This window comes from Plectropomus leopardus, chromosome 16 (genome assembly GCF_008729295.1).
Source record: "Plectropomus leopardus isolate mb chromosome 16, YSFRI_Pleo_2.0, whole genome shotgun sequence".
Classification (NCBI taxonomy): Eukaryota; Metazoa; Chordata; class Actinopteri; order Perciformes; family Serranidae; genus Plectropomus; species Plectropomus leopardus.
In genome coordinates, this window is record NC_056478.1 from 25705520 (window position 1) to 25732476 (window position 26957).

Here is a 26957-nt window from a genome sequence, read left to right on the forward strand (position 1 = left end):
AGTTTAAGAAGAAATTTATAAAAAAAAAACCAATTTCTACATTTTAAACAATCTTATTGCCACACAGATGTCTTAAGACTAGCATTAGAGTAAAGCTGCAAGATGAAAATATCTGGAAAGCTCACTGGTAAACCTTTTCGGGACCTCTAAAATGTGTACACACTGTTATTTGAAAAATAAATCTAAAATTTATGGTGAAATCTATGATCCAAAATATGCACATTTACAAGAAATGAGATGAAATGCTAAACAATCAAACACACAACCTCAGCTCAGAGTCAATAACTTTATTAGAAAAATAGGTTTAACTCACCTCACTGTACAGTATAAAACAATTCATTTGCAAGAATGCAAACACACTTGTTAGCAAAATAACAAACAAAATGAAAAAAAATCATTCTTGACCCTTAAAAATTGGAGATCCAACAGAGTCAATACTAGTATGAAAACAAAAGTAATCTGGCTCTTTTTCACAAACCCGGTAAAAAGAGAAAGAACAAGCTGCACAATCCTTTCTGAAGAATGCTAAACATGAGTCAGATTCAAAGACACTGCGTTTCATGGCAAATGTCACAAAAGACAAAAAAAGACTAATACATAATAATGATGTTTTAAAAGAGCTTAAAGGAGAAATCCAATCTCATAGTGTTTGTGATGCAGTTAACTGCTTCATTCTGTTATTTCCTACAATTCCCAGAATGCCTTTTACCACTCCAAGAATAGAGCTGGGGTTATATAAAGAGAGTTGGGTGATATAAATATTACTATATAGCCATGGCCACATCCTAAACTTAAAACATCTCAAAGGTGCATTACATTACACGAGTGAAGAAACTGATCTTTGTGCATTTTCCCTCTGTGATTGCTGAACATTGGTGTAAAGTGTCCTAAAGTCCTAAAAAATGCTTCACACACTGTAAATTTAGGGGGAACACCACCAAATCCTAATTGTAAATATCCTACATCATTCAAAGGGGCAAGTCTGGTGATTTCCTACATTTTTAGTGTCAACAAATCCCATAAAAAGCCCAAAACTAGCAATAAATGTATCAACAAATCCGCATTTTGTGTATCGGTGCCGAATAAACCCGCTCCTTTTGTGCCATAGAGCTCCATTCTTGTCCAGAAACTATTAAAAACACACCAGAGCCACGCTGCTGCACTGGGTGACACGTTCCTTTATAACCATGAACACTAACTGTAGTTTATTTTGACTTAAATCCACATACACCGTCCTGCTGCCCCAAATATTCACTAAAGCACCAAATGCGGATTATTCCACCACTGAAAGAAGTCCCTAACAAATGCACTATTTCTTCGCTTTTTGATTAAAACCTAAGTGACCAGCTGTTTTAGAAAACTTAACATTTTATTAAATTAAATTATATATTTGTGTTTTTAAAGATTTACGTCTTCAGGAGGAACTTGGAGTGCTGATATCCACAAACAAGAGGTCGAAAAGTATTACGAGACGAACTAACACATTGTAGGTTTTGGTCATTTCATGTGATTTGTTGACAATAAGGACAAAAAAATAGAATACCATTAGACCGATCTTTTACAATTTCTATTGACGGGGTTTACATTCAAGCTGAATTTTTGATTTTCATTAACTAAGAAAATACAACCGAAAACCTTTAATGGGAAATTTACAAAAGCTATCAAATCATCGGAAGTCGTCCGGGTAATATGTGTAGTTGTTATCTCTACCAATACTGCAGGTAAATTATTACACATTGGTGAAGCAAAACGTGCCCAAAATGAAAAAAAAGTACATTACCCCCCCAATAATCCAATAATACATTAGGATTGATTTGCTCCTTTAAATTCTTAGCATTTTGATTTCCAGTATAATGTGTGAACATGAATTAACACCAGTTTATCTATAGGAAATCGGTCACAACCACATACATGGCATGATAATCAGTCTACAGTGACATACAATGTGAAATGTATAATCATGCTTTTTGCAATGACAACTTACTCCATGCCATGTTTAGTTATTAAACTTATCAGGACCTGGAAATCAATTCATTTTCTTTCCAGACCTACTTAGAGAGCCTAAATAAAAAAAGGTAGCATTCACTTGATGTCAGTGCTTATCCGCGTATGACCTCTGACATCACAGATGTTTGTGCAGAGCAGACAGCCTGAGACATCGCTTTGCAAACATCCCTACACTGACGGGTGCAAACAAAACCATAAGACAGTTTTCCCATCGTGGAAGACAAAGGATGACTGTGGTTTCCAGGCATTTTACACATGAAAAATAACAAGTTACAAAACAATTCCTGTCTGTAAACTACATAATCACTCTGTTCAGTTATCAAGACAGCAAGGCTTGTTCAGGCTCATTTAACGTGCTGACAGTAGCAGCGGTCTACGTCAAGTCTCAGCTGAGAGCTTAAATTCATTAAGTGCTCTGTTGTTGCCTGTGCATATCTCTGAGGTGGAAGGGTGAGAGTTTGGCAGAGGGTTGAACCCTGCCTCAGTTTCCTCAAGTACAAAACGGGGACAGAGCAGTCCTTGAAACTGAGGTAGTTAACAGACCCTTGGTGGCTGAGTTTCTTAAAGAACCTTTTTCCTGGAATGCCCAACCTTCAAGATCACACCTCAACACTATCCCTGATAATCATAAGCCCTTTTTACAAAGAGAGAGCACTAAAGGGCCGCAATGACACCTGCCTTTGTGTCTTTACACAACAAAACAGCAGCAGCGTGCCGCTCCAGTGTGAGATTTCAGACAGCATTATCATTGTGGATGAAAAAGACACGTGACATAACTGCGTCTGCCTCTAGCATGACGGAAAACATCCGTATCAGGCATCGCTTTCTGAGCTATAAGAAGAGCATAACATGGCAATAATACCATCTGTTATATGGCAGCTGATCTCATCCTCTGCTCAGAGGGTAAAGAGCTCCCCAAAGTAGGGATGCGTGATATTGGATTGTTAGCTGATAGCCTGTTTGCTGATATTTTCCAACTTTGCTGATAACCACCATCAAGTCTCTTCTGTAATGGAATTGACATTAAATAATGCAAACTCTTATTGTGATGGCTCACCGGCAGATGGAGACATGAAATACAATAATATAAGATTGTCATAACAGCAGAAATCAGCATGTTGACCGACATTTCTTTTTAAAGCCAATATCTGACAATACCAATGATATGCTGATAATATTGTGCATCCCTACACGAATGTCAGTTTTCCCAATTGGCGGACATTTTCGGCTGATGTTCTTCTTTGAGTTAGCTGCAAAATGCATAACATGTCAAAGCGCAACACCACTCTTGCACGCTGTCTCATTTACACTCACACAGTTTTAGCAGTTTTTACTTCCAGTGCTAGCTCAAAGGCGAGACAACTCTAAACACCCGTTCCACAATCATACCTTTTCTACAGAATGATGAGTCAGCATAACAGCACAATATTACCGCCTTGCACAGGCAGAGTAAAAGGGGCTTTAGATTATCAGGTCTAGTCCATCATAAGAGATGTAGTTTAAGAGCTCAAAGAGACAAAAAAAAATCGGCATCAAATTCCACTAAACCACTTCAAACTTAAACAAAAAGTGCAAAGACTTTTCCAGAAGGATGTCCATTATAAACTCCTACTCAGTAAGTCCCACATGGCATGTTTGGGGTAGGGTGCTTATAAACTTAAAGTCACCTTTTTTTTTTCTTTTTGGAAAGAAAAAAAAAAAAGCAAGCTCAAGTTTTGCTCTTCTGATTCTCTTCGAACATAGCAGTTTGAGGAGAGCTGCTCCTTAAAAAAAGGCTGGAAAACCATTGGACCACTGAGTCAGTTGACCTTACCATTCCCATCCACTGGCAGCCTGCAGTGTGTAACGCCATACACTGGGTCAGTCTTCATAGCGACACATCAGGACCGGCCTCGACCCCTTTTTCCTGCTAGTCAGGTAACAAAAGGAAGCAATTAGAGAATGGAAAACAGGATCACATTACATCTACACATACTGCTCTGAGTCCCTCACGCTCACACACATACACTCGTTAGAGGAAGAACTGTGTAACAAGTAAAACATGAATTTGCATACATTAGAAGACAAAAGCACGGTCACAGACTTGCACGCCCTCCGACTTAACATGCACATGTCAATGCCTTAAAGAGGACGACAAGCAAGAGAATCGGCCTGGTTCGGATCGGAAATTAAATTGAGGTGCAGCAGGTGAAACGTGAACACGCTCAGGCAGGCAGAGAGGAGAGGAGGGGGAGGGGTTAAGAGCAGCCATTAAATCTATAAAAGCAAACTGAACAAAAACGCTACAAGCGATCATGCATGGCAGTTATCTCTCACAATAGCACAAATCAATCAGAAACATGCAAGATTAGTATCCAGGCCTTCAACAGCTAGGTAGATCCTTCTGGGACAAGGAAAAGCTTCACTTTGACATTAATAAATCAAATTGTGCTTTTATTCCCCCCACTAGTAACAAAAGGGACTTGTATGGCAGACTTGTAGGGGGGTGGGGCTTGCTATTGATGCTGCATTGACAGTGAATTTAGGACACCAATTTGTGATACATTTATGTTTTTGGACATGAGAGGAACTAATAAGGATGAAGTATGTCACTACACATACAGAGCACTTGAGAGATGCCGACTATAGAAGTAAGGTGATTTGGAATTTGATGGCATGCAAGGTGACAACTGTAGCATGTGGCCAACATTGGCAAACCTTTAGTCCATTTTCTTCCACAAGGAGCCTTTAAATTTGAAGGCAATTTGAAGAGAGAATTTGCCGAAACATGAATTTGCAACACAATTTGAGGTTTTGTACACGTGTGCGTGTATGTTTATTAAAGCAGACAAACAGCAAAGAATACAAGCCAAAATGTAAAGCCAAAAAATAGGACTACGATGGTCCTTTTTTTTTTCTTCTTTTCAATAACAAGACACGCATTACTTTGTGACAATACAAATTGTATTTTCATTTGTTTTAAATACATGTTTAGGAGACATATGCTTTGTTGCTGTTAGCTACTTAAAACATGGAAACCAGAATCTCTAAAAACATACATAAAGCTATAGCCAAATAGACAGCTCGAGCACATTTGCATCTAAAAATTTTTTCAAACGTTATTATGGAAAATCTTTTAAACGACCATCTTAAAAAATAACAAAAGGAAAAAAAGAAAAACCAGTTCGCCAGAAACAGGTGGGAGTGTGACTACTGTTTGAGTCCAAGCGGATTATTAAAATATGTACAGAGAGATATCTTGCCAGATGTCACCAATTTTGAGAAAAAAATGCAGGCAACCGTATGGGATTGAGGGCCAATCAGATCAAGTCTCTAAATAAAAAGACAAAAACAAAAACAATAAACACGCATTTTGTTATCAAAGCCCTACTGGTTTACTTCCACTGTTGCCCAAAAGAATCCTGATAAAATTCCTGGTTGTCGGATTTGTAACCGGAATAGTTACCAGAATGATCACCACCTTGGAGCGGTTGCTGAGCAATGGGTTGAGAGCCCCAGTTCTGATTATTGGTCTGGCGACGCTTGGAATCTGGCTGGTTGTACCCATCAGCTTTGCGCTTTCCTCCTACATTTCCACCGCGGCCACCCCGAGCACCACGTACCCCTCCTCGCCCTCTCGGCTGCACGCCTCCTCTTGCTCCCCGCCCGCCGCGGCCTGGTCCGGGACCCCCCCGCTGGGAGAAGCTGGCCCTGCCTCTGGGTGCCCCGGCGCCACCACGTCCTCTGGCTGGAGAGGATCCGCCCCTGGCGCCTCTGCTGCCGCCCCGTCCCCGGCTCGGGGCCTGGAAGTCATCATACCCGTAGTAGGGGTCGTCGTAGCCGCCTCGGTAGTTGTGATAGTCATAGCCATAGTAGTCATAGTAGTCCTCATAACCGTAGTAGTCGGGGGGGTAAGCGTAGCCGCCCCGGTTGCCACCTCTGCCCCGGCCTCTGACGGGAGGCGGCATGTGGGGAGGGGGAGGGTAGTAGTAATAGTCATCGTACCTGATGAGTGAGAGAAGGCCAGCGATAAGAATTGAGACAATAAAATGCTTAACACAACATCTGAGAACCCCGATTGGCTGATGATCAGAAATCCCATTAAAACGTTTCTTACATTTGTGTTTTGGCTGCTTGCCTCTGTGCTTTGCGCTCCTTCCTTTTCTGATCTGGTGGTTTGGCAAAGACGATCTCAATGGGCTCTCCCTCCAGCTCCTTCCCGTTCATTTCTTCCAATGCCTGACAAAAACAAAGACATTTCTTAACTTCTGCAAATGGTTTAACAATCAATATATCTTTTCTGGATTGGAGCTAAAAGAAAATCTGTACCTTCACTGCACCGTCCCTCTCTTCAAAGTGAATGAAGGCGTAGTCTTTGAGCTTCTTAACTCGCTCCAGTTTTCCAAACTCGCTGAAGGACTTTTCCAGAATCTCCTCTGTGACACCATTGGCCAGATTTCTCACAAATAAAACCTTCACCTGCAAATTGGACAAAAAAGTTCAAATCTCACGTCAAACTCTCGCTTTACAAGTTTATTACATTTGTAGGATGAATACGCTTTATGCCGTTAACTACACAATTACCATTTATTCTTTCTCTCAAGTTTAGTACGACGTTACATATCAACTGATGAAACTCACCTTGGCCATGACCTCTGGGTCAGGATCTTCGATGGGGTCGGCCCACTCTACTGTCACTACATTGCCCCAGACCTTCACTTTGCCGCTCATTAGCCGTCGACGAGCCTGAGCAGCTGTTTTGTGGTCTTCGTACTCAAGGAAGCAGAAGCCTCGGTTCTTCTTTTTGTCATCGGGTTGATGGTACAGTATGACATCACTGAGGCCCTCTGCAAGTAGACAGAAAAAGAGACGCTTCTTACATTAAGTAATCAAGTTTAAAAATTTCTGCAGCAGCAAATTAAAAAGCACAGATAGAAGAAAGATGTAATATTTTTTACCTGTGACTTTACCAAACTCTTCAACAATTTGCTCCTTTGTTTTACTCTTGGGAATGGAACCAACAAATAGCCTGTTGTTGGCGACAGATATACACACCCCAATGTGCTTGCCGGGGCGAATCTCATGATTATTGCACTGTAAAACAAATTAATAATGTCAACCGTATTTGTGATGATGGCAGGTAATGAGGTCACCTGCTTCCAACTTTTTGCCGAGAGGCAAAACATTTTTATGGCAAGTCCAATATTTACCTAAGGATAAAAGAGAGACTGTTGTGCTGAACGGCACATTTCAGACAAACTTACCAGCTTCACCGCCTCCTGGGCCGCTTCTTTAGTGCAGAATGTGACGAAGGCGTAGCCCCTGTTCAGGCCGCTCAGAGGGTCCATCATTAGCCTGAGATCCCAGATAGGCCCAGCCTTCTCAAAGAGAGGAACCAGCTCATCTTCAAACAAGTCACGGGGAATCTTTCCGACAAATATCTAGAAGATAGAAAAGTGGCATTTAAAAGATGCACAGATCATGTTTACAGACTCGACTACTTGTCTGTATATTAAGCAGGGAAAACTGAAAAAAAGCTGCAAAGACAATTCCAGTTCTCCTGAGGTCCTGAGGACATGAACTTGTGATTTTTCACCCTGGATGTAGTAAATGTCTATAGCCATTGCAATTTTATCATGTTTTACTATTGAATTTTATTGTGCTTTCATTGTCCTCTAACATCTTCGGACCATGTTGGAAATAAAATCAATTAATCTACCACTTAAAAAAAAACAAAAAACAAGAAGGAGCTCTTTTGTCAACATTTTCAGATCAATACAAAATCCAACTGACGCTTTCTTTCATACAGACTAGAGGTGAAATAAAGTTGGAAGCCGTTGAAACAATTATAAATGTAAAGAAAACAAGTTTAGTTTCAATCCCTGGCTGACTCAACACAACATGACAAACCTACCTCTGTTCCAACATTGGGTTGGGCACCAGAGTACACTGACTCAGGCGGGGGCCCGCCATACTTTCGCTGGCCTGTTGTAACGTCAAGTGTGTAGTTGGTTCTGTCCAGGAGCTCTTTGATTTTAGCCTCATCTGGTCCTTTAGTGGAATCTGAAACTTTAGTCCCTTGTTTCTCCCTCTGCCTGTAAGTCTTCATCACCCCACAGAGAAAGGCACTTTTGTTCTGGAAGAGAGAACAACTGTGTTACAAACATTGCACACGAATACAATTACCTTTTAAGTTATAAAATGCAATGTAGATTTTTGTCCTAAAACATTTGAAAGTCCCAGCTGTCTTTCTGCTGAACTTACTTGCACGTGTGACAGATCACTCTCCTTGAACTGGACCAGCACTTGCAGGGCTCCCTCCTCATTGAATTCTTTCAAAGCTTCAATAGCCCTTTCATCTAGGTCACTATGTGCTACTAGGCCTGGTGAGCAATAAAATAAAAATACACTGTAAATCTGATGTAACGAAAAGAAGAAACAGACATGATCATTTGGACAGGTTAGGACTGAGAAACTAAGGAGGTGTGACTCATGCAGCATTGAAGTAGTTGCACAATATCAGCTTAATTATAATAATAACTGATCTGTACCAGATTGAACTGAAGAAAATTGCTGGAACTACAATGACCTGATTGAATCAGTTTCATTGTTATGTATGCTAATGTTTTACACCCCCTGTCAGTGCCTAGTTTCAATGCAATCAACTCAAGACAAGCAGCAGAGCTCAACTTCAAACATGTTATTTAAACATTCAACAGTGGTGTGCAAGAAATCAAGATGCTGTAAAACACTTTTTCTATTAACCACTACTGTCTTTACTAGCAGTGCATTGATCCTGTGCTCTGGAGAACATCCCTGTGGCTCCTGCTCAAAGACTCACACCTGCCGCAGACAGACAGCTGCTCTTTTGTTTCTGTGTTATGTCACAGCACCAGCTGGCTTCAATTTACATTTCTTGAAGCCTTTTAGGCAAAACCAATTCAATCCACTTTCTGTATTCATCAGCACGATAATACTTAGACCTGGACTAACTCATTGATCTGGAATAAATAAGATGTAGGTAAAATGGTTAATATTTTATTGAGTTTGGAAGGGAAATTTGCTTCTTATGACTTAAACTAGACAGAGGTTTAAATGTAAGCTAACTTGTTCTTGCACAGAGAAGACATGAGCCAAACAAACAGCCAGAGGAAATCTCTAAGGTGCTGACATCTTCCTCCACAAAGCCATCCTGCTGCTCAAATGATTAGTTTACCAACTTTGACCTCCGGCCTCATTTACAGTTATTAGATAATTATACTACAAAAGGCACCAACAATCAGTGAATTGCACTTTCAATTCACAGGTCACCATTATTTTAAGCAAGCAATGCTAAACATAAATCTAAGGTACATCAAAAATAAAATGACATAAATAAACAAATCACGTGAAAAGTACAAAATTCAATGGGCTATTCCAATCTTTCAATACATAGATAAATACCATCAGATTATTCTTACACATAGTGGTGGGATGTAAGTACATTTACTTAAGTTCTGTACTTAAGAACAATTTTGTACTTGAGCAGTTGTACTTTACCATTTCCATTTGACACTACTTTATAATGCTACTCCCCTATATTTAATATAAGTTAGTTCAGAGATTTAAATCAATACAAAATACTCAAAAATGACAACTTATACCTGTACCTAAAGGTACCCTGCAGTATATAAAGTAACTAACATTGGCTCTGCTGTTAGCAGTTGCAACATGAAAGACATTAACACACAATTAACTATAATCCAACAATATTCTTTCTCTTCTTCTAAAAGTTCTGCATGATTAGTACTCTTACTTTTAGTACTCTAAAGTGTTTATTGATGTTAGTAGTTTTACCTAAATCCTATTTTGAACACAGAACTTTAACTTGTTAACGTGTATTTATACACTGTAGTATTGCTTCTTTAATTTTAATAAATGTCTGAGTACTTCTTCCACTACTGACAATACAATACAAAAGTAATCCTCAGTTTTTTCACATCACTGTCAAGTCTTTTGTGTCTCAGTGTGGTGATGCCTTGCCTTTGTATGAACATGTTTTGTTCTCAAAGCAGGTTAAGACAAGAGACAACGTCAAAACTCATCACACACAGATTAAGTTCATGCTTACCTGCAACGTAAAGTTCATCTAACTTCTCTCAGCCACATTTTGAGGTAAACCAGCCTCCAGTAGGGCTGGGAAATGTTCTGAGCGGGTCACCTCTGCTGTAGTGTCCATTGGTTCCTCTGTCCCATTCCCGTTTACATGATCTGTGGCCATGTCTCCAGACATCTGTGTAAAGGAGATTACTGCAGTTACCTACAACAGTTGCAAGAGCAACAACACATTAGGTGGGCGGTTTGGCGCCATCGTTCAAGACTGGGACTCCGCCGACAAACTGTTATGTCTGAGAGGCTGTGTGTTTTAAGTTGTTTGTCTTGGTATACAATACAGTTTGTGGATGGGAATTAAAAATCTTAGATCTCTGGATCCCTCCAACAACGCTCATTAAATATGTATAAAACAGAAATTCACTCAAGTAAAGACGAGAATCTAAAACATCGAATAGCTTAGTTGAACTACGAGGAGCGTTACGAGTAGCATTTAATATGTATCTTAAAATGTATTTGTGGTACAAGTTATTACAAAAGGGGAAAACTGTATATTTAAGGGGATGAAACGGAGGTAAAAGACTGTGATCTCTAGTGTTGCACGCAAGACCAAAACTGAATCATTTGGATCGCGCATGTGACTTCAACTCCGCTGTCTGACACTCTTCGAAAAGGCGAAGACAGTTCACGTTTGCCTGCAACTACTATATTACTAATAACATTGTAAAATCCGCCTAAATCTCGCTAGTTCCCAAGCATCCACCACGCCTCTGTTAGCTCATGTTAGCTACCGTCGCTGGCTCGTGCAGAACACAGGCCCAGTCCTCATCGCGCGTGGAGGGTGCAAACTAAAAGAGGGTAACGTGTGAAGCAATAAACCCCAAAACTTAATACTTTACGGCATGTTATTATGCCTGTCAGTTCTGCTCACATTAGCCATGCATACCAAATCTGTCTAACCGGTGGTCAACCAAAGCAGGCCCATTTTTCAAAATGCCGGCTAGCCGTGTGAAGGAGCTGCTCTGTAGCTAACACTGGCCGGTAACCCAACAACAAAACACAGCGTGGCCCATAAGTTTATATCGGTCGGTTCGGCGTTTACGTACCATGCGAATCTAAACTTGGGTGCACGATGCTGATCCGCCGTGTTGAGGGTGCTCCAAATAAAGGAAAATATTCACGCCGGTGCTTTTTTCAGGTTGATTTCTTTACTCCCGGTGAAACAAAATGGCTACGACGTAACGTCGCGATCTCTGCTTCTCGCCTGTATGTAAGGGGTTTCTTAAAGTGCTTTCCACGGGCTGCTCAGTTTACATACATCCGGTTAAGACAGTGACGCAGCGGCTGTTATTTGCATAGACATGTTTTAACTACAGTTTCTCTGGTTTAATAGTTTGTAGGTATGTTTTTGAGTAAAATAAGCCCTTTTTTGTTCTATAAACTACAGATAGTATTTTATTTGTAGGAATGTTACTGAGTAAAATGAACATCTTTATTCATAAACTACTCATAGCAGTACTCCCAGATACTAAACGAAACCATTGTCACTTTGCACTATTTTTTTGCAGAAAATTACAACTGGTTAAAAAACCAAAACAGAATCAGTGTTTTCAGACAATGAATAATGCAAAGAAAAAAAAGTTTATGTTGATTTTTAAACAACATAGTACCATAGATTATTACAATACAATCTAAAACCTGAGAAAATTGGTTTGATTTCTTTCAAAAACATGGGGAGAATTTAACAAGACATGGCCAAAAACGTGCAGAGAAAAGAAAACTACCTAAAACAAATAAGAAAAATGACATAGATAGGTAGATATATAGATAAATAGATAGATAGATTGATTGATTGATAGATAGATATTTACATGTTTAAAGAACAAAGTGTATCTAAACAATAAAAGATACATATTTAAAATCCGCAACTGCATGTTTAATGACACTTTTATCTTTTGTTTGTTTGTTTTTTTAAACCATTTTTCTCGATTTTATTTTGTTAATTTTATCCCGGAACTTCGCCACACATTGGGGGCGTGGTTTCAGGGCCACCGGAGCGCTCCTCGCGTTGCTATTGGCTGAGCGCGAATTTTCAAACGTCGTAGGAACAACAGCCCGTCAGAGGCTGAAATAAACTAACGATGCAAGTAATCGAGAGAAATTGATTTGGATATACCATATATTGATATATTTTTCGAAGACGGCATCCAAATTTTTAATAGAAGCATCAATTTTTGATTTAGCGCGAAATGGATATTCCCATGTATTTACAGTAAGTCAACAGTTTCTACATATACATTAACGGTACCCGATGTTAGCTTCATGCTAACGGTTAGCTTTAAGGGAATCTGTCGTTTAATTTGAAGTAATTTATAAATGACATAATATTCAGACATTGCGCTGCCTTCTTTTTATTATGTATAACGTTAAACTTATACCCTTTAGGAGCTTTGAAAGCAGTGTGAGCTCCTATACGGGAGACGACCCACTGGATCAATGGGACAAGTGAGTAAATTGCCTGGTTTAAGTGAGCATCAGCTAGCATGTTTTTTTTTTTTTTTAATTTGTTGCAATAACGTTGGGAAACAAAGATAAATAACAGCCAGCTTTACGCTGCAATTTCCCCCAGTGGAGAATGACTGTACATCTACTCAAATGCTATAACTTTACATAAGTACAATTTTAAAATACTTGTACTTTACTTAAATATTTCCATTCTATGCTGTTATGTTACTAATTACTCCTACCTTTACATTAAAAAATAGAAAATACTTCTAGTAAATACATTATATTATTGTATCAGAGTTTGTTTTTTTTTATCCCAAGGGGAAAATTCACAAGATACCCAGTAATTCATATATTTAAATATGTTTAAAATTAGCCCCACCTTTACCAGCTGCATTATGTATATGCACAGTGTATGTGTGTGTATATATATATATATATAATTCTGAATTCTGAATATGGCCAAAACAACTGCTTTTACTTTAGGTACTTCAAGAATATTTTAGATGCCAATACTTTTGTACTTTTAAGTACACAATTAAATGCAGGATCAACAAAGTATTTTTACACCGTGTTGCTACTTCTATTTAAGGTACAACCCTGTAAATAGCTAAAGGAGATTTTTGTTGTGTTGTTGAGTCTATTAACAGTGATGCATTTTGAAAATACTCTGTTTAATTATTAGTTATCGTATTGTTGACTGCATGTTCAGTCTGAGGTTGTACCTCATAAAAAGGGTAGATATTAAAGTATCAGCTCTGTGTCCTAAACTATTCCCTTAGCAGAGCTGATGCCCCTCATTTACTTCCATTGTGTACCTACTATATTCATTGTTTCAAAAATAATAACAAGTAATACACCTCCTCGGTTTTGCGGTAGAGATCATTACAGTTTCACCTACCAGGTATTGGAGTCTCAGTTGTTATGGTTACATGGAGAAGCTCTTTCCTTTTTTACTTTATTAATATTGCCCTGGCCATTGAAGTAGAGCTATGCAGTGTAGGCAAACTGTGTAAAACTTACGTTTACTATCAGTGTTCTTCGCCTCTATTCTTTTCTTTCCAGCTATTTTTATTTCTTTTTTAGTACTCTACAAATGCTCTATCTGTACAACTTGTTTTGTGCAAGTGGGTAACTGCATTTGAATACAACTAATGACAACAAAGAGAGTACTGAATGTTCACTTCCCTGTTTGATTTCCAAGGTTTGTGAAGTACCTGGAGCAAAGATTACCTGCAGACAGTGGCAGCGCGATGTCTTTGGTGTTTGACAGTCTCGTACAAAAATTTCTGAATGACGAGAAATACGCAAATGACATCAGATATGTGAACTACTGCATCAAATGTGTAAGTCTCACTGAAATATTCCAATATTATACAGCAGCCAGTCACAGAACTGGTGTTGATTTGTTATTCAGGTTGCTAAAACCCTCACATGAGCATTTCTTTATTTTTACTCTCTCTCTCTCACACAGGCGAGTTATTATTCTGACCCTGTTGCGCTGTATAGTCACATCTACAGTAAGGGCATCGGCACCAGGACTGCTGCCCTCTATGTGGCCTGGGCACAACAGTTTGAGCAGAAGGGAATGAATGAACAGGCTGACGCCCTTTACCAGAAAGCAATGGAGAACCAAGCTCAGCCAGTGGACACTGTTCTCAGTGAACACAGGTAACAACAAAGGAATAGATAATATAGACACAGCATGGAGCTGTTCCTAAGTGATAAATGATAAATGATGTCGATAAATGCCTGAAAGGAATACTTTACCCCCCAAATGACCATCTCTGTATCAGTTACTCAATCCCTGTTTTCGTGAGGAAAACTTTTTTTCTTGCATGCCTCCACTGAATGAAGACCCAAAAAAATCAAGAAAGTTTTGGATAAATTGAAGTCATTGGAGACCATGTTTCAGAACAGCAACGACTTCAATTAATCTAGAGTTTTCTCTGTTTTTTTTTCTTTGTTTTTATTCCTTGTGTTAAGAATAACACAAGGAATTTTTGGGGAGGGGGGACTATTTTCTTCACAAATCATCATTACATGGGGTGATTAATTGATATACACGTGATGATCGCTTGGTGGCTGAAGTATTCCTTTAAAATACTTATTTTAGATTTAGAGGGAACAAATGTTGAATATATGAATGGCAGGCCTTGTTGTACACTTACTCCTTACGAGGTGTTTCATCATTTTAGTGTATTTTACACTGTCCCCAGTATGCACAAAAATAACTTAAATGTGCTAAAATTAAAAAAAAATCTGATCTGCAGGCAGTTTCGAACAAGAACTGGAAGCCCGACGCCAGTTTCAGGTAAGAGCGTGTTTACTTGATGGTTTTTTTATTAAGACCTTTTAAATTTGTTTACTACAAGTGCTCTATATATCATGTCAGCGACTAACTGTTTTCATTTTTTTGTAAAGCAGGAGGTCGAACCCCTCTGCAAAACTCCCAATTAACCAATCAGATGTCATCCCACAGAGAGCCTGTAGCTCTAAACAATGTGCGTGTTTTTGAACTTCAGTAATAATTATTTGATAAAAACAATGTCTGCTTTTGAAATCCACTAATAGCTGCTGTCCTCTGTTACAGGCCTCTGTGGACTGTCTACCCAAACCACCTACATACAAGACCACCATAATGTAAGTTACTTACATCATTTAATGATGTACTCGTATAAGTATGACTCCTGATTGGTCACCAGCATAGCATGTGTACTGTGCGGATCATAAAGTGCTTTAGAAATATGTGTTTGCCAAAACTAGAAATTATATTATCAAATGTGTTTTCTTCTCCACAGAGTCTCTCGCTCTGAGACCTCAGGGGCGATCCCCTCCAGTCGCCCCGGTCTTCAGACCGTGTCGGAGTACATGACGGATGAACTTGTTTGTGAAGGATCTGAATACTGCTTTGAGGAGGTCCGGGCAGAAAAATACTTCTGTAAACTCCGAATAAACTCAAGTAAGATTGCGTTGGCACAGCTCACATGTGGGTTTTCTTGAGGCAGCTAATGAGCCTGTTTACACCTGGTATTACCATGGTATTCAGTGATCCAAACACAAGTGGACAGCTGAGGCACATTGCCATTCACACCCGTGCATGCATCTCCAGCTACACACACACACACACACACACACACACACACACACACACACACACACACACACACACACACACACACACACAGAGCAGCAAAAACCCTCCACAATCCCTCAAATGGTATTTGGGACAGCCCCACAGTACACTGTCCCCCAAAACAACTAGTAATTGCTGTATTGATGACACAGTCCTTGTTGGGAATGCAAGTTTTTTGTTTCCTAGGATGGCAAAGGTATTATTCACCCTGCTCTCCCTCTGTCGCCTTCTTGTTGCCTTAGTTGGTCGGGTTGGTTAGATCAGGCTGAGAATGTCAGGTTAAGCCAGTAGAGCAGAGTAGGGCAGGTTACGCCTCACCATCCAAGAACATTTCCGTTGGGGATGAATGAGGACACGTTAGTCTTTACACTAATGATATGTGGTCAGCTCACTGTGTGTTGGTGTTCATGTACACTTGTATTCAGCGCTGTCCACTTGTGATCAGATCAACCAAAAGGCACGTTAAAACCAGGCATAAACAGACCATCCACTGTTTTATAACATCTGTTTTTCTTTTATTTAAAGTGGAGCAGGAGGAAGGGGGCATCCTGAGCATTAAATCCATTTTGGAGAAATTAAACCAGGATCTGGAGACCAGTGGAGGTTCAGCCAGCCAGCCGTCATCACAGAGGGTGAGACTCCAAATTAAAGTGTTTTTTGGTTTTTTTGGGGGTTTTTTAAAGTGCTTTCTGCTTCTCATCAAGGAAATTACCTGAAAAAAGTAGTAAAAGTATTAATTTTGTAACAAAAATTTAAAATTGTCATTATAATCATTATAAATCTCCTTAGCTTTTTAAAAATAATGTTCTAATCTTCTAATTATTTGCAATTTGTGGAACATTTCTTACTAAGTTAGTCACTGCCTCTTTTCCCATGTTTTTGAAAGAAATGGCGCCAATTTGCTCCTGTGTTCTAAAGGGTTAAAAACTTGTTAGGGGCATCTGAAAGCAGCACATGAAAAGAGAAGTCCTTCCAGCTTTCAAAGGATTGAAGGAGGAACACAGAGAATTTAGTGACGGTGTGGATAAAACAGCAGAACTTATATGAAACTCTAGCCTTTGTTTTCTTTGCTGCAGCTGCCTGTGATGGAAACAGCCACCACTCTGAACCCTAATCCTACCCAGCAGTCCTTTGGACACCCTCAGCCCTCAAACCGTTTGAGCAGCAGGCGCTCCCTTGGCTTGAGATTACTCACCGAGCCAACCTTCATCCAAGAAGCCATCGCCATCTCTGAACCACCTCAACAGCAGCACAACAGCAGAGCCGCAGACACACACGCTCAGAGCTCAGAGGTGTCCCTCCATCCCTCCGTCCTGGCTGACAGGAGCATTCGTTTACCACAATCTGTGCCGACTTCAGCGTCCGCAGACGGAGAGCCTGTCGCCCAGACCTCGCTAGTTCAGCCCCGGTCAGTTGAGCAGCCCGGCAGCTTCGAGCAGGTGAACCTGTCGCTCCACAGTCCTGCCTGCGTCTCTGCTGTGGACAACGATGTTCTGTGCCAGGACGATGGAGCTCAGCCCGGCAGCTCGGAGAACTGTCGACCCGAGGAGCGCAACACCGCTCAGCAGTGAGTAGTTTCCACTTCTGTTCAAAGGATTTCAGGGGCTTTCTGATATTTTGTGCATCTGAATCATAACTCAAATCTGAACACGTGTAATGCACAACTTTTTTAAATCGACCCTCTTTTTTAGATTAACCTAACCAAAATTGGCTTGATTTCTTTAAAAAAGAAATGGCCTAAAAATGAGTAAAAGATTACAAGAAAAGTATCTGAATTTAGGAAAAAGGTTTAAAAAAAAGACAGTGACCTCAAGAAAGTGCTAAAACCTGTTTTTTGTTGGGGTTTTTTTCATAACATAATTTTATATAATAATTTAAAGTATTATAAATCTAGTTTTCTGGAAATTTCCCCTCATTTTTTGATTATATAATAATAATTCCCACCAGCTAATTTTCAGATAATTTCCTTGTCACCTTTTACTGTTTTTTTTTGGCAGTTTGTGGGACATTTCTTGCAGAGTTGCTTTTTATTATTTGAAAGAAATTAAACCAATTTTCACAAGCTTCAGAAGTTTAAATGCTAGTATGAGGCAACTAAATGCAGCACAAGAAAACTTATGGTGATCCAAGCGTTAAAGGGTTGAATGTGTCTTACACTTAGGAGAGATATCACGTTCCTCATAACTCCAGAATTTGTCTGAAGATAAACACGTTTTTAACTTTCCTTCAGCGTCAAAGTAATCCAGCCCCCAGTCGAGATGAATTATAAATCTGCTTACATTTTTCTAAAAACAGTAGCTAAGAAACTCTATGTAATGTGGGTAACTGGACGATATTGATATGAATGCTGTCAGCAGTACGACAATGCCAAATGCTACATCACTCAAAACAAAAAGAAACAGTATTACAACAATTCTCAATTGTTTTTTCAAACATTGTTCCTCCTCAGGGAAGAGACTCACCCCCAGGAGCTCGAGGAGAAACTCAACAGTAAGTGCACCACTCGTTGTCGAGTAAACCCTCCTGTCGTCGCTTCCTGTGAATGCTTTCAAACCTTTTCTTTGTGTCTCTCACAGTGTCACAGGGAGGCACAGCCAACCTGTCTCACATCACTCCTAACAACTCACTGGGCTTTATTCAGGCCACACCATCAAGGGTGCTGCCGTCTCCCACTGTCAACACACGGGAAGCACTGGGTGAGCACAACAGCTGTTTGGTGGTATGTCAGGGATCTGGGATATGCTAGAAAGGTGTTCTGTCTTGTGTTTATGAATAGCAGGGCTGCGTGACATGGTTCAAATCAAGATGTTTCGACCAAAAACCTCAATATTGATATCAAAGTCTGCGGTGCTTCAACAAGTCCAGCTTTTAGTGGTAAAGCGCAAAATTCTGTTGCTGTAACATCAAAGTGAATTACATTTAGATGTTGTGTTCATCCAGATGTGATCATGGACATGTTCCAAGCCCCGACTTTCCTGGAGGACCCGTTCAACAACGCATCAGTGCTCCACGCAGCTGAGAGGGAGGTCGATCACGGCTACCCAAGAAACGGTGAATGTGCTGTTAAAAAAAAAAAAAAAAAACAGCCGTTAATGAAGATTTTATTGAGTCTTATCAGAATTTGTCCACAGCTGTGTCTAAAATATATGACAGAATTTCAATGTGGTAAAGTCCACATTGAGAAAAAAACTTTTCTTTTGAGACTTTGAGAATAAAGTTGTTATATTATGAGGAAAAACTCGTAATATTACGAGAATAAAGTCATAATTAAAAAAAAAAAAAAGCTGTAATAATGACTTTATTCTCATAAAGTTATTACTTTGTTCTCGTAAAATTACGTGTTTATTCAAACAGCTGTGCCTTGCTCTAAATCCCCATCCTTTCCTCTATTTAAAATCCTGTCTTTAGTGGGTCGAAACTAATACTGATCATCAAAGTTAATTTGAACTTGCAGACTCACAGATCAATATAATGAATCAAGATGCTGATTGATGAAGTGCAGTGAAATTTAAATTATCTTTTAAGCATTGTCTCAAGTTTAAGAAACACTGAAGTAAATTGTTTAAATGCTCCAGATTATGAAAGTGAAGTAAAAAAAAAGCTTTTATATAACGACAAAGCAAGAAAAGAAAATTAACTCAAATTATGCAAGTAATTCTTGATTTGACTTTTATTGGTATGACAGTTTTAGTAACTGTCATGCTGTCTCCCTCAGTTTTTCTGCAGCTTTTTGCCTCTTAACTAAATTCTTCTTTAAATGATTTTCAAAGGAGGCGTCTCCTCTTTCACCAAGCCCCCGGCTGCAGCGCCGTTTGCTGTCTTCCAAGATGATGATGCTGACAAAGAAAATGGCAGGTAAATACGGACTCCAGGACACCAGAGAGCCAGCAACACATATTATGAACATCCAAAATAAGTGCTAATTCTGTGAGGTGATTCTATTGTTAGTCAGAATTAAGATTTTACGTGAATAATGTTCCTGTTATTATTTTGTCCCTGCTCAGTGCTGCTGCTCCCTCTGTGGTTGAGAAGTCTAAACCAGTCAGAGCTCTGGCAGAAATCCCAGTGACTAACAAACCTAATGTGAGTATGAAGAAAACGTAATAAAGATGTTGAGATTTTACGTCACACACACAATGAAAGGTGCACTCGTTTGTGTTTGTATTAGGGGTCGACCGATATTGTTTTTTAGGGCTCATACGATTATTATTAGTAGTTAATGAGACCAATAATATGGAACATTTGGAACCGATATGCATTAACAATAAAAATGAAAATTTTTCTGTCATTATTTAGAAACAAACAAACTGCAATACAAAACTTTGTTTAAATGCCTTTAGCAAATGTTTCATCAAAACTGAAACGTTGAACATCATGTGCAGCAAGTTAGCAGCAACTTTTTTTATGAAGTCAAGTGGAAATTGAAATAAAAATGAATAAGAAAATAGCTCTCTGAGGTTTTACAAAGTAAAAGTTCCTCCCAAGCTGACATATTCTGTGCACTTTTTCAGTTTAGTAATTTTATAGGCGAGCATTAAAATAAAATGCCAATACAGATAATCGGCAAAATGCCAAATATCGGCCCAAATAATCTTCCCTATCATTAGGGTGATAATTTGTCGACCCTTAGTTTGTATATTACCTGTGGAGCCTGTCTTCACAATCTGGGGACAGTTGGACCTTAATTAACAGAGCTGAGGGACACAGTGAGGCCTGCTGCCCATTTTGTTCTTCATATGTTGTCCTCCCTCCCCTACCAGGACACTCCTCCGGACCTGATGCCAGATGAGAGCACCATGTGGGGAGCTCGCTACAACTCCCTTAACTCGCTGGCTGCTTGTCCCAACAGCACCTCGGACTTCGCCATGGCGGCTCAGTGTGTCTCCACCCCGTTCACACGCAAGACATTTTTCAGCGACAACTTTTACGAGGACCAAGGTAACACACCTGCACATTTTGTTTTCCCCTATATTCTCTTTTTTTTTTTTTTGAGTCAAGCTTTCAGCTGACCTACGCCATGTGGTCTGATTCAGTTTTTGGGAACAAAACTAATTCAAAAATAATTTATTTTTTATTTTCCAGAGAACAACTGTGATGGTGGAGATGCTGATGATGATGCTTTTATCAGACGTCAGCCGAAAAAACTCAGGTATCGAATCTGTCCCTGCTTCCGCAGATATTCAGGGTGTATCAGTGGTTCTTAGAAATCAAATTGAATTATTTATTATGAGTAAAGCTATATTGTATTTAAAAAAAAAAAAAAAAGAACAACGTACAGCTCACCACACTACCTCAGAAAAGACTACACCACTGATGACTGAATAAATGAAATCTTAAGGGATCTCGAGGTATATTTGCTTTGCATAAACGAGAATCAAAAAGCAACGTCACGTAACATCAAAACATGCATCATAAAAGCAGTAAAAACAAATTAAAATCATTTAAAGAAAAACGCCATTAAAAGCAGCTTGAGTGGCTTTGTGTTTGAAATTTTGAAATTGTCACTCCCTCTCCTCGCGCTGTCAGCTTGGTTCGCATCGCAAGTATCCGTCGTTTCCAATACAAAATGTATGGGAGCAGATTTCCGGTCGCATGTAGTGGGCATGCACCGTTAGGGTTTTGGAATGTTGGTTGAACAAATCAAGTAACATGAAGATGTCACGTTGAGCTCGAGGAAATTGTAAAAAATGTTTTTCACTATTTTCTGACATTTTCTAGACTAAATGTTTACACGTGATGAAGGCCATGCAGTATGTCAGCTCTGAGTATTGAGACGTTTATACTCTCTGTTCCCTCCCGCAGCCCCATCATGGAGCAGAGTCCGTCGGATGAAACGGCCATCAGTCAGCTCGAGCCTTCCTCTGACAGACATGGCACCATCTTGGTTAAAGGGCTGTCCACAGTCCAGCACTGCCTGACCACCTCCTCCATCACCATGGTGCAGCCTCCCCCTCCTGCTGTACTCTCCTTCAGAGACCAGACCATGTGTCCCACCGACTCCTCCATCAACAGGACCACGGCGCCCAGCTGGGAAGTGTACACGAGCCCTGAGCAGCCTCCCAAACAGGTCTCTGTGCTCTCACAGCAACCTGAGAGTTCAGTCAGACCCAAAAGTGAACCCTTCACAATCATGGAAGACGTAGACAAACCCGCCAGTCCAGAGCGGGTCCAGAAACAAGTCTATGATGTCCCCATGAGCCCAGAGTGTGCTCTCAAAACGGACTGGTTGGCCATCAGAAGCCCAGAGGTCACAGTCGAGCCGGACCTGGACGCCTTCCTGAGTCCCCGTCGGCTCAATAAAGGGGACACAGTTCCCAACCAGACCATGGATGTCCCCATGAGTCCACAACAGCCCCAGCTCTGTGCCGATGTGCCCATGAGCCCGGTGCAGCCGCCACAGGACGGCACGGAGGATGAGCCCATGATGAGTCCAGACAGAGGGCTGAGGTCGAGCGCAGACGTGTCCATGAATGCAACGACAGCTGCAGTCCAGCTGGTGTCAGACCCCTGGGACGATGCACTGATCTCTGATCTGCTGTCATCACTCAGCCCGCCTCTCACCTCTCACCCCCGCTGCATCACCTGGCCGTGCAAAGTACCCAACATCACCCCAAAGATGACCATCAGCATGGGTAAGAGGGAGAGCTGCCACCATTACTGATGGATTTATTTATTAAATATGAAGATTTTAGAAAACGTGTACTTGCTGAGAATTAGATGACAGTATTGATAATACTCCGTAATTCTGCAGTAATTATTGAGCCGCAGCCAGGTGGCCATTAGCTTAGTTTAGCTTAAAGACTGGAAGCTTAGGAAACAGCTAGACTGGCTCTGTCCAAAGTTCAAAAAAACACCTTCCAACTCCTCTAAAGCTCACTAACACGCTTGTTTGTTCATACAAAAACAGATATATGAAAACAAAAGGTGTTTTTTCCCCAATTCTTTCAATTAGTTAAAAAAATGTAACAAATACTGCAGCACAACATCATCAAATTTCTCTCTTGCCAGTTAGTCAGTTAATAAATTACTTTTTTTATAGTGTACGTACATCTTGACTAAATCATAATTCTGGAACAATTAACATTCCGGGCCAAATAAAGTTTTATCATCTTATAATAATAAAACAATGGCATTCTTAGTGTGTTAGTATCTTAAATCTGTGTTTTTCAAATGGGGGTACGTGTACCCTCAGGGGCACTTCATAGTACTATAGAGTTTACGTGAGATATATTTAAATGTTGATTCTAAAAAAAGCAGTCACGCATTCCCAAAATAATTATATCCAGGGTTTCCCACAAATTCATATATTTGTGGCGGTCTGCCACAGTTAAAACATCTGCCACCACGTATAAATTTTGTATTTTTGAAGCTGGACCATTTATAAGGAGCAGTTTTGGAATCCAGCACCATACTGTCGGAGCGCAGAACGTACTCTGGGCACAGACAGAGTAGCTGACAGATCAGTTATCCACCCCAGGACTCAAACGCCACAAACTGCTGCTGAGGAAAAAAAAATTCTCATAGGTTTTAATTCTGTGGAAAACACTGATATCACTAAATTGAAAGTGCAACCTCTCAAAAAGGTGCAGTTCAATGCATCTACAGTGCCGTCACAGTGTTAATGCATAATGACAAAAGAATGAAGTGATGGGTGATATCCATTTGAAATATAGCATTTTAGTGTTTTTCAGTTACACGCTGTTGTTTAAATCAAGCCAGATGAAGGGAAGTGAAGAAAGGTGTGTTAAACTGAGAATATTTTCCTCCTGACAGGAAAAGCATCCCTGCGAGTCGACTGTGTCCTCGGAGAAGGTGCTTTTGCAACAGTTTACCAGGCGACTGACCCCATGACCTCTGAGAGGATGGTGTTGAAGGTAAGATGTTTGGAATCAAGCACTCCGTACACATCTTCATGATCCGGTCACACAGATTTGACTTCGATAAGGCTTTTGGGAAAAATCTAAGTGTTATTTGAGGGTGGTGTCATCAATTTTTTTTTTCGGAAGGAAAGAAAACAATAATCACCATTCTCTTTATGTGCTGAGATGCACAGGTAAAGACTTTGGTTTGCTTTAGCAGAGTAATGTAGACTGATCACTAAAATTCTAGTTCTTGTGGCTTCGTCACTGTCACGTGTAAATGAACAATGCAGTTTCACAACGAGAGCATTTAAGTTTTCTCTGAAAACAATAACAGGATAAATGTTAACTGTATCTGTAAAGAGGTTTAAAAAAATGTTCTGTTAGTTACCAAAAAAAGGCCTTTTGCTTGCTTTTTGTTAAAGTGTCAGCTTCATGTTCAAAGTGAATATCTGAGCCCAGCTCTTTCCCTCTTTATTTTTGCTTCAGGTTCAGAAGCCGGCCTATCCCTGGGAGTTTTACATCAACACACAGCTGGACGCTCGTCTCCGGCCCGACGTCCGTCACCTCTACAGCAGCATCCGCTCAGCTCACCTCTTCCCCAACGGGAGTGTGATGCTTGGTGAGCTTCACAACTACGGCACTCTGCTGGTACGTTCACACCCGTGTTTTATTACTGCAGCAGAGACTCCTACACCTGTCACAGATACATGAAATCATCATGGACACACTCTTACTGATGTCTTTTCCCTGTGACTTTCAGAATGCAGTAAACATCTATAAAACCTTGAGCGACAAGGTGATGCCTCAGCCTCTCGTCATGTACTTCACTGTCTGCATCCTGCACATGGTGGAGCAGCTGCACAGCATCAACGTCATCCATGCCGACATCAAACCTGACAACTTCCTGCTAGGAGAGAGGTAACTATTGATAACCGCATTCGTTTCCTTTCTACCATTTAAACCAGTTCGATTTTCACAGAACAGCTCAGTAACAGCAGGACATGAGGCGCAGATTGTCGTCATCGTCATCATCATTGCTGATGTTGTGTTTCAGGTTCTTGGAGAACAAGTGTTTTGAGCCGGACAACGTGGACCACGGCCTCGTCCTCATCGACCTCGGACAGGGCATCGACATGGAGCTTTTCCCAGAAGGCACTGCTTTCACTGCCAGGTGTTTGACGTCGGGTTTCCAGTGTACTGAGATGCTCAGCGGCAAACCCTGGAACTACCAGGTGAGGAAACACAGAATGAACATCTGTTACTGGAACTCAACTGCAATATTATTTATGTGTATTTGTAATTAAATAAGTCATTTTCTCAAGCCATATTTTGTGTTAATACAACATTAACAACATGCTGTATATTGTACAGCTGTTTACAATAGACTTAAGAGGCAGCGAAACTGAAAGTTAATTTGCAAATCAGACATTAGTTTAGTAATTTTTAAAGGTTTCATTGTATCTTTTGTTCTGTATTTTGTCCTTGTGTGTGTGTGTGTGTGTGTGTGTGTGTGTGTGTGTGTGTGTGTGTGTGTGTGTGTGTGTGTGATTGTGTGTTTAGACGGATTACTTTGGAATAGCAGGGACCGTCTACTGCATGCTGTTTGGGACATACATGCAAGTCACAACTGACGGCGGCGTGTGGAAGACAAATGGTGTCTTCAGAAGGTAATTTCCTCCCAAAACAATTGACTTCTCCAGTCCAGACTGTATTGTTTTTTTGGCAGAGCAGTTACTTATTTACAGAAGCTGAAATAAAAAAAGAAGGTAATAACTGAAAGTAAATAACTTGAATAACCGTTTCAGAGAAAAAGCAAAACATTATCCAAAACAGTATCTGATCTGATGAAAATCTTAAGCTACAGCAGGTAACTTTTATGAAAACATAACTTTTTGTCATATTTGCCCCTCCAATGCATCTGAATGGAAACAACCAATCAGTGAACAGAAGATGACTACTGAAAGTGACATTTAGGGAGCTAGAACAGTGACAGTAATTTCTGGCATCGAAAATAAAGTTTATTTATTGTGACAGTTTCAACAAATATGACAAAAAGATATATTTTTAAAAAAAAAGTCCTCGACTGAATGGGATAAATAATCAGAACAGGATCAAAATGGGGAAGAAAATGGGATCATGCAGCCATAAGTTGCACATCCACTCTGTTAACAGCGTAATAAGATCTTCTGTCTGCATCTGCTCCACAGGAACCCCCACAGCGACTTGTGGCAGGAGTTCTTCCACACTCTGCTGAACGTGCCGGACTGCAGCTCCCTGCCGAGCCTCCAGAGCCTCCGCCGCAAACTGACGGCAGCCCTGCAGCAGAACTACAGCAGCAAACTGCCCACGCTCAAGAGCCGCCTGGTGGTGCTGCTGCTGGAGAGCCACAAGGCAGCAAGGAGATGACGACAACATCCGAGATCCTGAGACAGATCGGCTTTCCTTCACTTCACGGTGCAATCTGAACATTTTTAAAGATGTGGTGAAATGTCACTGGAGGAGGATTTGATCATCTGATTGGAATTTGTACATGTAAAAAAGTAAATATAATTTTGTTGCCTTTTTTTTAAGGTTCTTTTTCTCTGCCTCCAATTAGTTTAACTTCTGGGAGACTGATGACTAATTGAAGAATAAAATTTGTGTTGAAATAGATGAGATGGTGGAATTTATTGAAGCTGGCAGATACAAGTTATATGAATGAACAGCTTACTTTTCTTGTTTTTTGTTAAGTTTATTTTTTATTAAATGTTTTTTTTTTTTTTTTTTTTTTTTTTACAATTTACAAGCTCTGTTTTTGTTAGATTTTATTCATGGAAGCCATCTGCTAATTTTATTTTTCTCTGAATTATTTTAATATTTATCAGTCTGTTGTTTTTAACACATTTTATGTTAACACTTTCTATAAAAACTGCTCAGATGATTTTGCTTTTTTTTGTCTCTTTTACAAAATTGTTTATGGCTAAATTAACCCTTTGAAACCTGAAGTGACATCACTTTTCTAGTGCTGCTTTCAAACGCCTTTCGCTTGTATTTAAGTCTTTGAACTCTGAGCAAATTGGTGCAATTTCTTTCAAAAACATGGATAAAAAGGCAATGTGCATCCTGGTAAGAAATGTTCCACAAATTGCAAGAAATTAGTAGATTTATAAGAAAAAAAAGCTTTAAAGAAAAAAGAAGAAAAATTTATGGGAAAAATGTATTTATAATTAGAATAAGTACATATTTTGATTATGTTACAGAATTTTTTTATTGTATACAGTTATCAACCACTTTTTCCAAGTTTTGTTTCCCTTTTTCGATTTATTTTATCCCTTTCTTTTTATTTTAAATGTAATTTTTATTTTACTCATTTTCAGGTAATTTTGTTATACATTTTA

The 26957-nt window shown here is 39.8% G+C and overlaps 2 protein-coding genes across 4 annotated transcripts; one reads left to right on the forward strand and one right to left on the reverse strand.

Moving 5' to 3' along the window:
- Positions 1 to 272: 272 nt before the first annotated feature.
- LOC121955197 (heterogeneous nuclear ribonucleoprotein Q-like) lies at positions 273 to 11351 on the reverse strand. Its single transcript, XM_042503043.1, is given in 12 exon segments — positions 273 to 3916; positions 5453 to 5991; positions 6104 to 6225; positions 6316 to 6465; positions 6628 to 6833; positions 6945 to 7080; positions 7251 to 7427; positions 7901 to 8122; positions 8251 to 8369; positions 10097 to 10124; positions 10127 to 10258; positions 11184 to 11351. Coding segments are annotated over 12 exon segments (1863 nt in total). The 5' UTR covers positions 11187 to 11351; the 3' UTR covers positions 273 to 3887.
- A 939-nt stretch (positions 11352 to 12290) lies between these two features.
- bub1 (BUB1 mitotic checkpoint serine/threonine kinase) lies at positions 12291 to 26232 on the forward strand. Of its 3 annotated transcripts, none has more exons than XM_042502862.1 (24): positions 12291 to 12349; positions 12523 to 12582; positions 13787 to 13928; positions 14057 to 14253; positions 14856 to 14896; positions 15007 to 15086; positions 15176 to 15225; positions 15384 to 15544; positions 16244 to 16350; positions 16795 to 17285; positions 18168 to 18208; positions 18295 to 18414; positions 18659 to 18769; positions 19489 to 19573; positions 19723 to 19801; positions 20479 to 20656; positions 20801 to 20867; positions 21521 to 22350; positions 23492 to 23592; positions 24067 to 24228; positions 24341 to 24498; positions 24635 to 24812; positions 25141 to 25247; positions 25788 to 26232. In XM_042502862.1, the coding sequence occupies exons 1-24, from the start codon at positions 12327 to 12329 to the stop codon at positions 25984 to 25986; spliced, it is 3768 nt and encodes a 1255-aa protein (XP_042358796.1). In that variant the 5' UTR covers positions 12291 to 12326; the 3' UTR covers positions 25987 to 26232. The 3 variants fall into 3 exon arrangements, with proteins under 3 accessions (XP_042358796.1, XP_042358797.1, XP_042358798.1); XM_042502863.1 differs by having other exon boundaries at positions 15010 to 15086; XM_042502864.1 differs by lacking the exon at positions 18295 to 18414.
- The last annotated feature ends 725 nt before the right edge of the window (positions 26233 to 26957 follow it).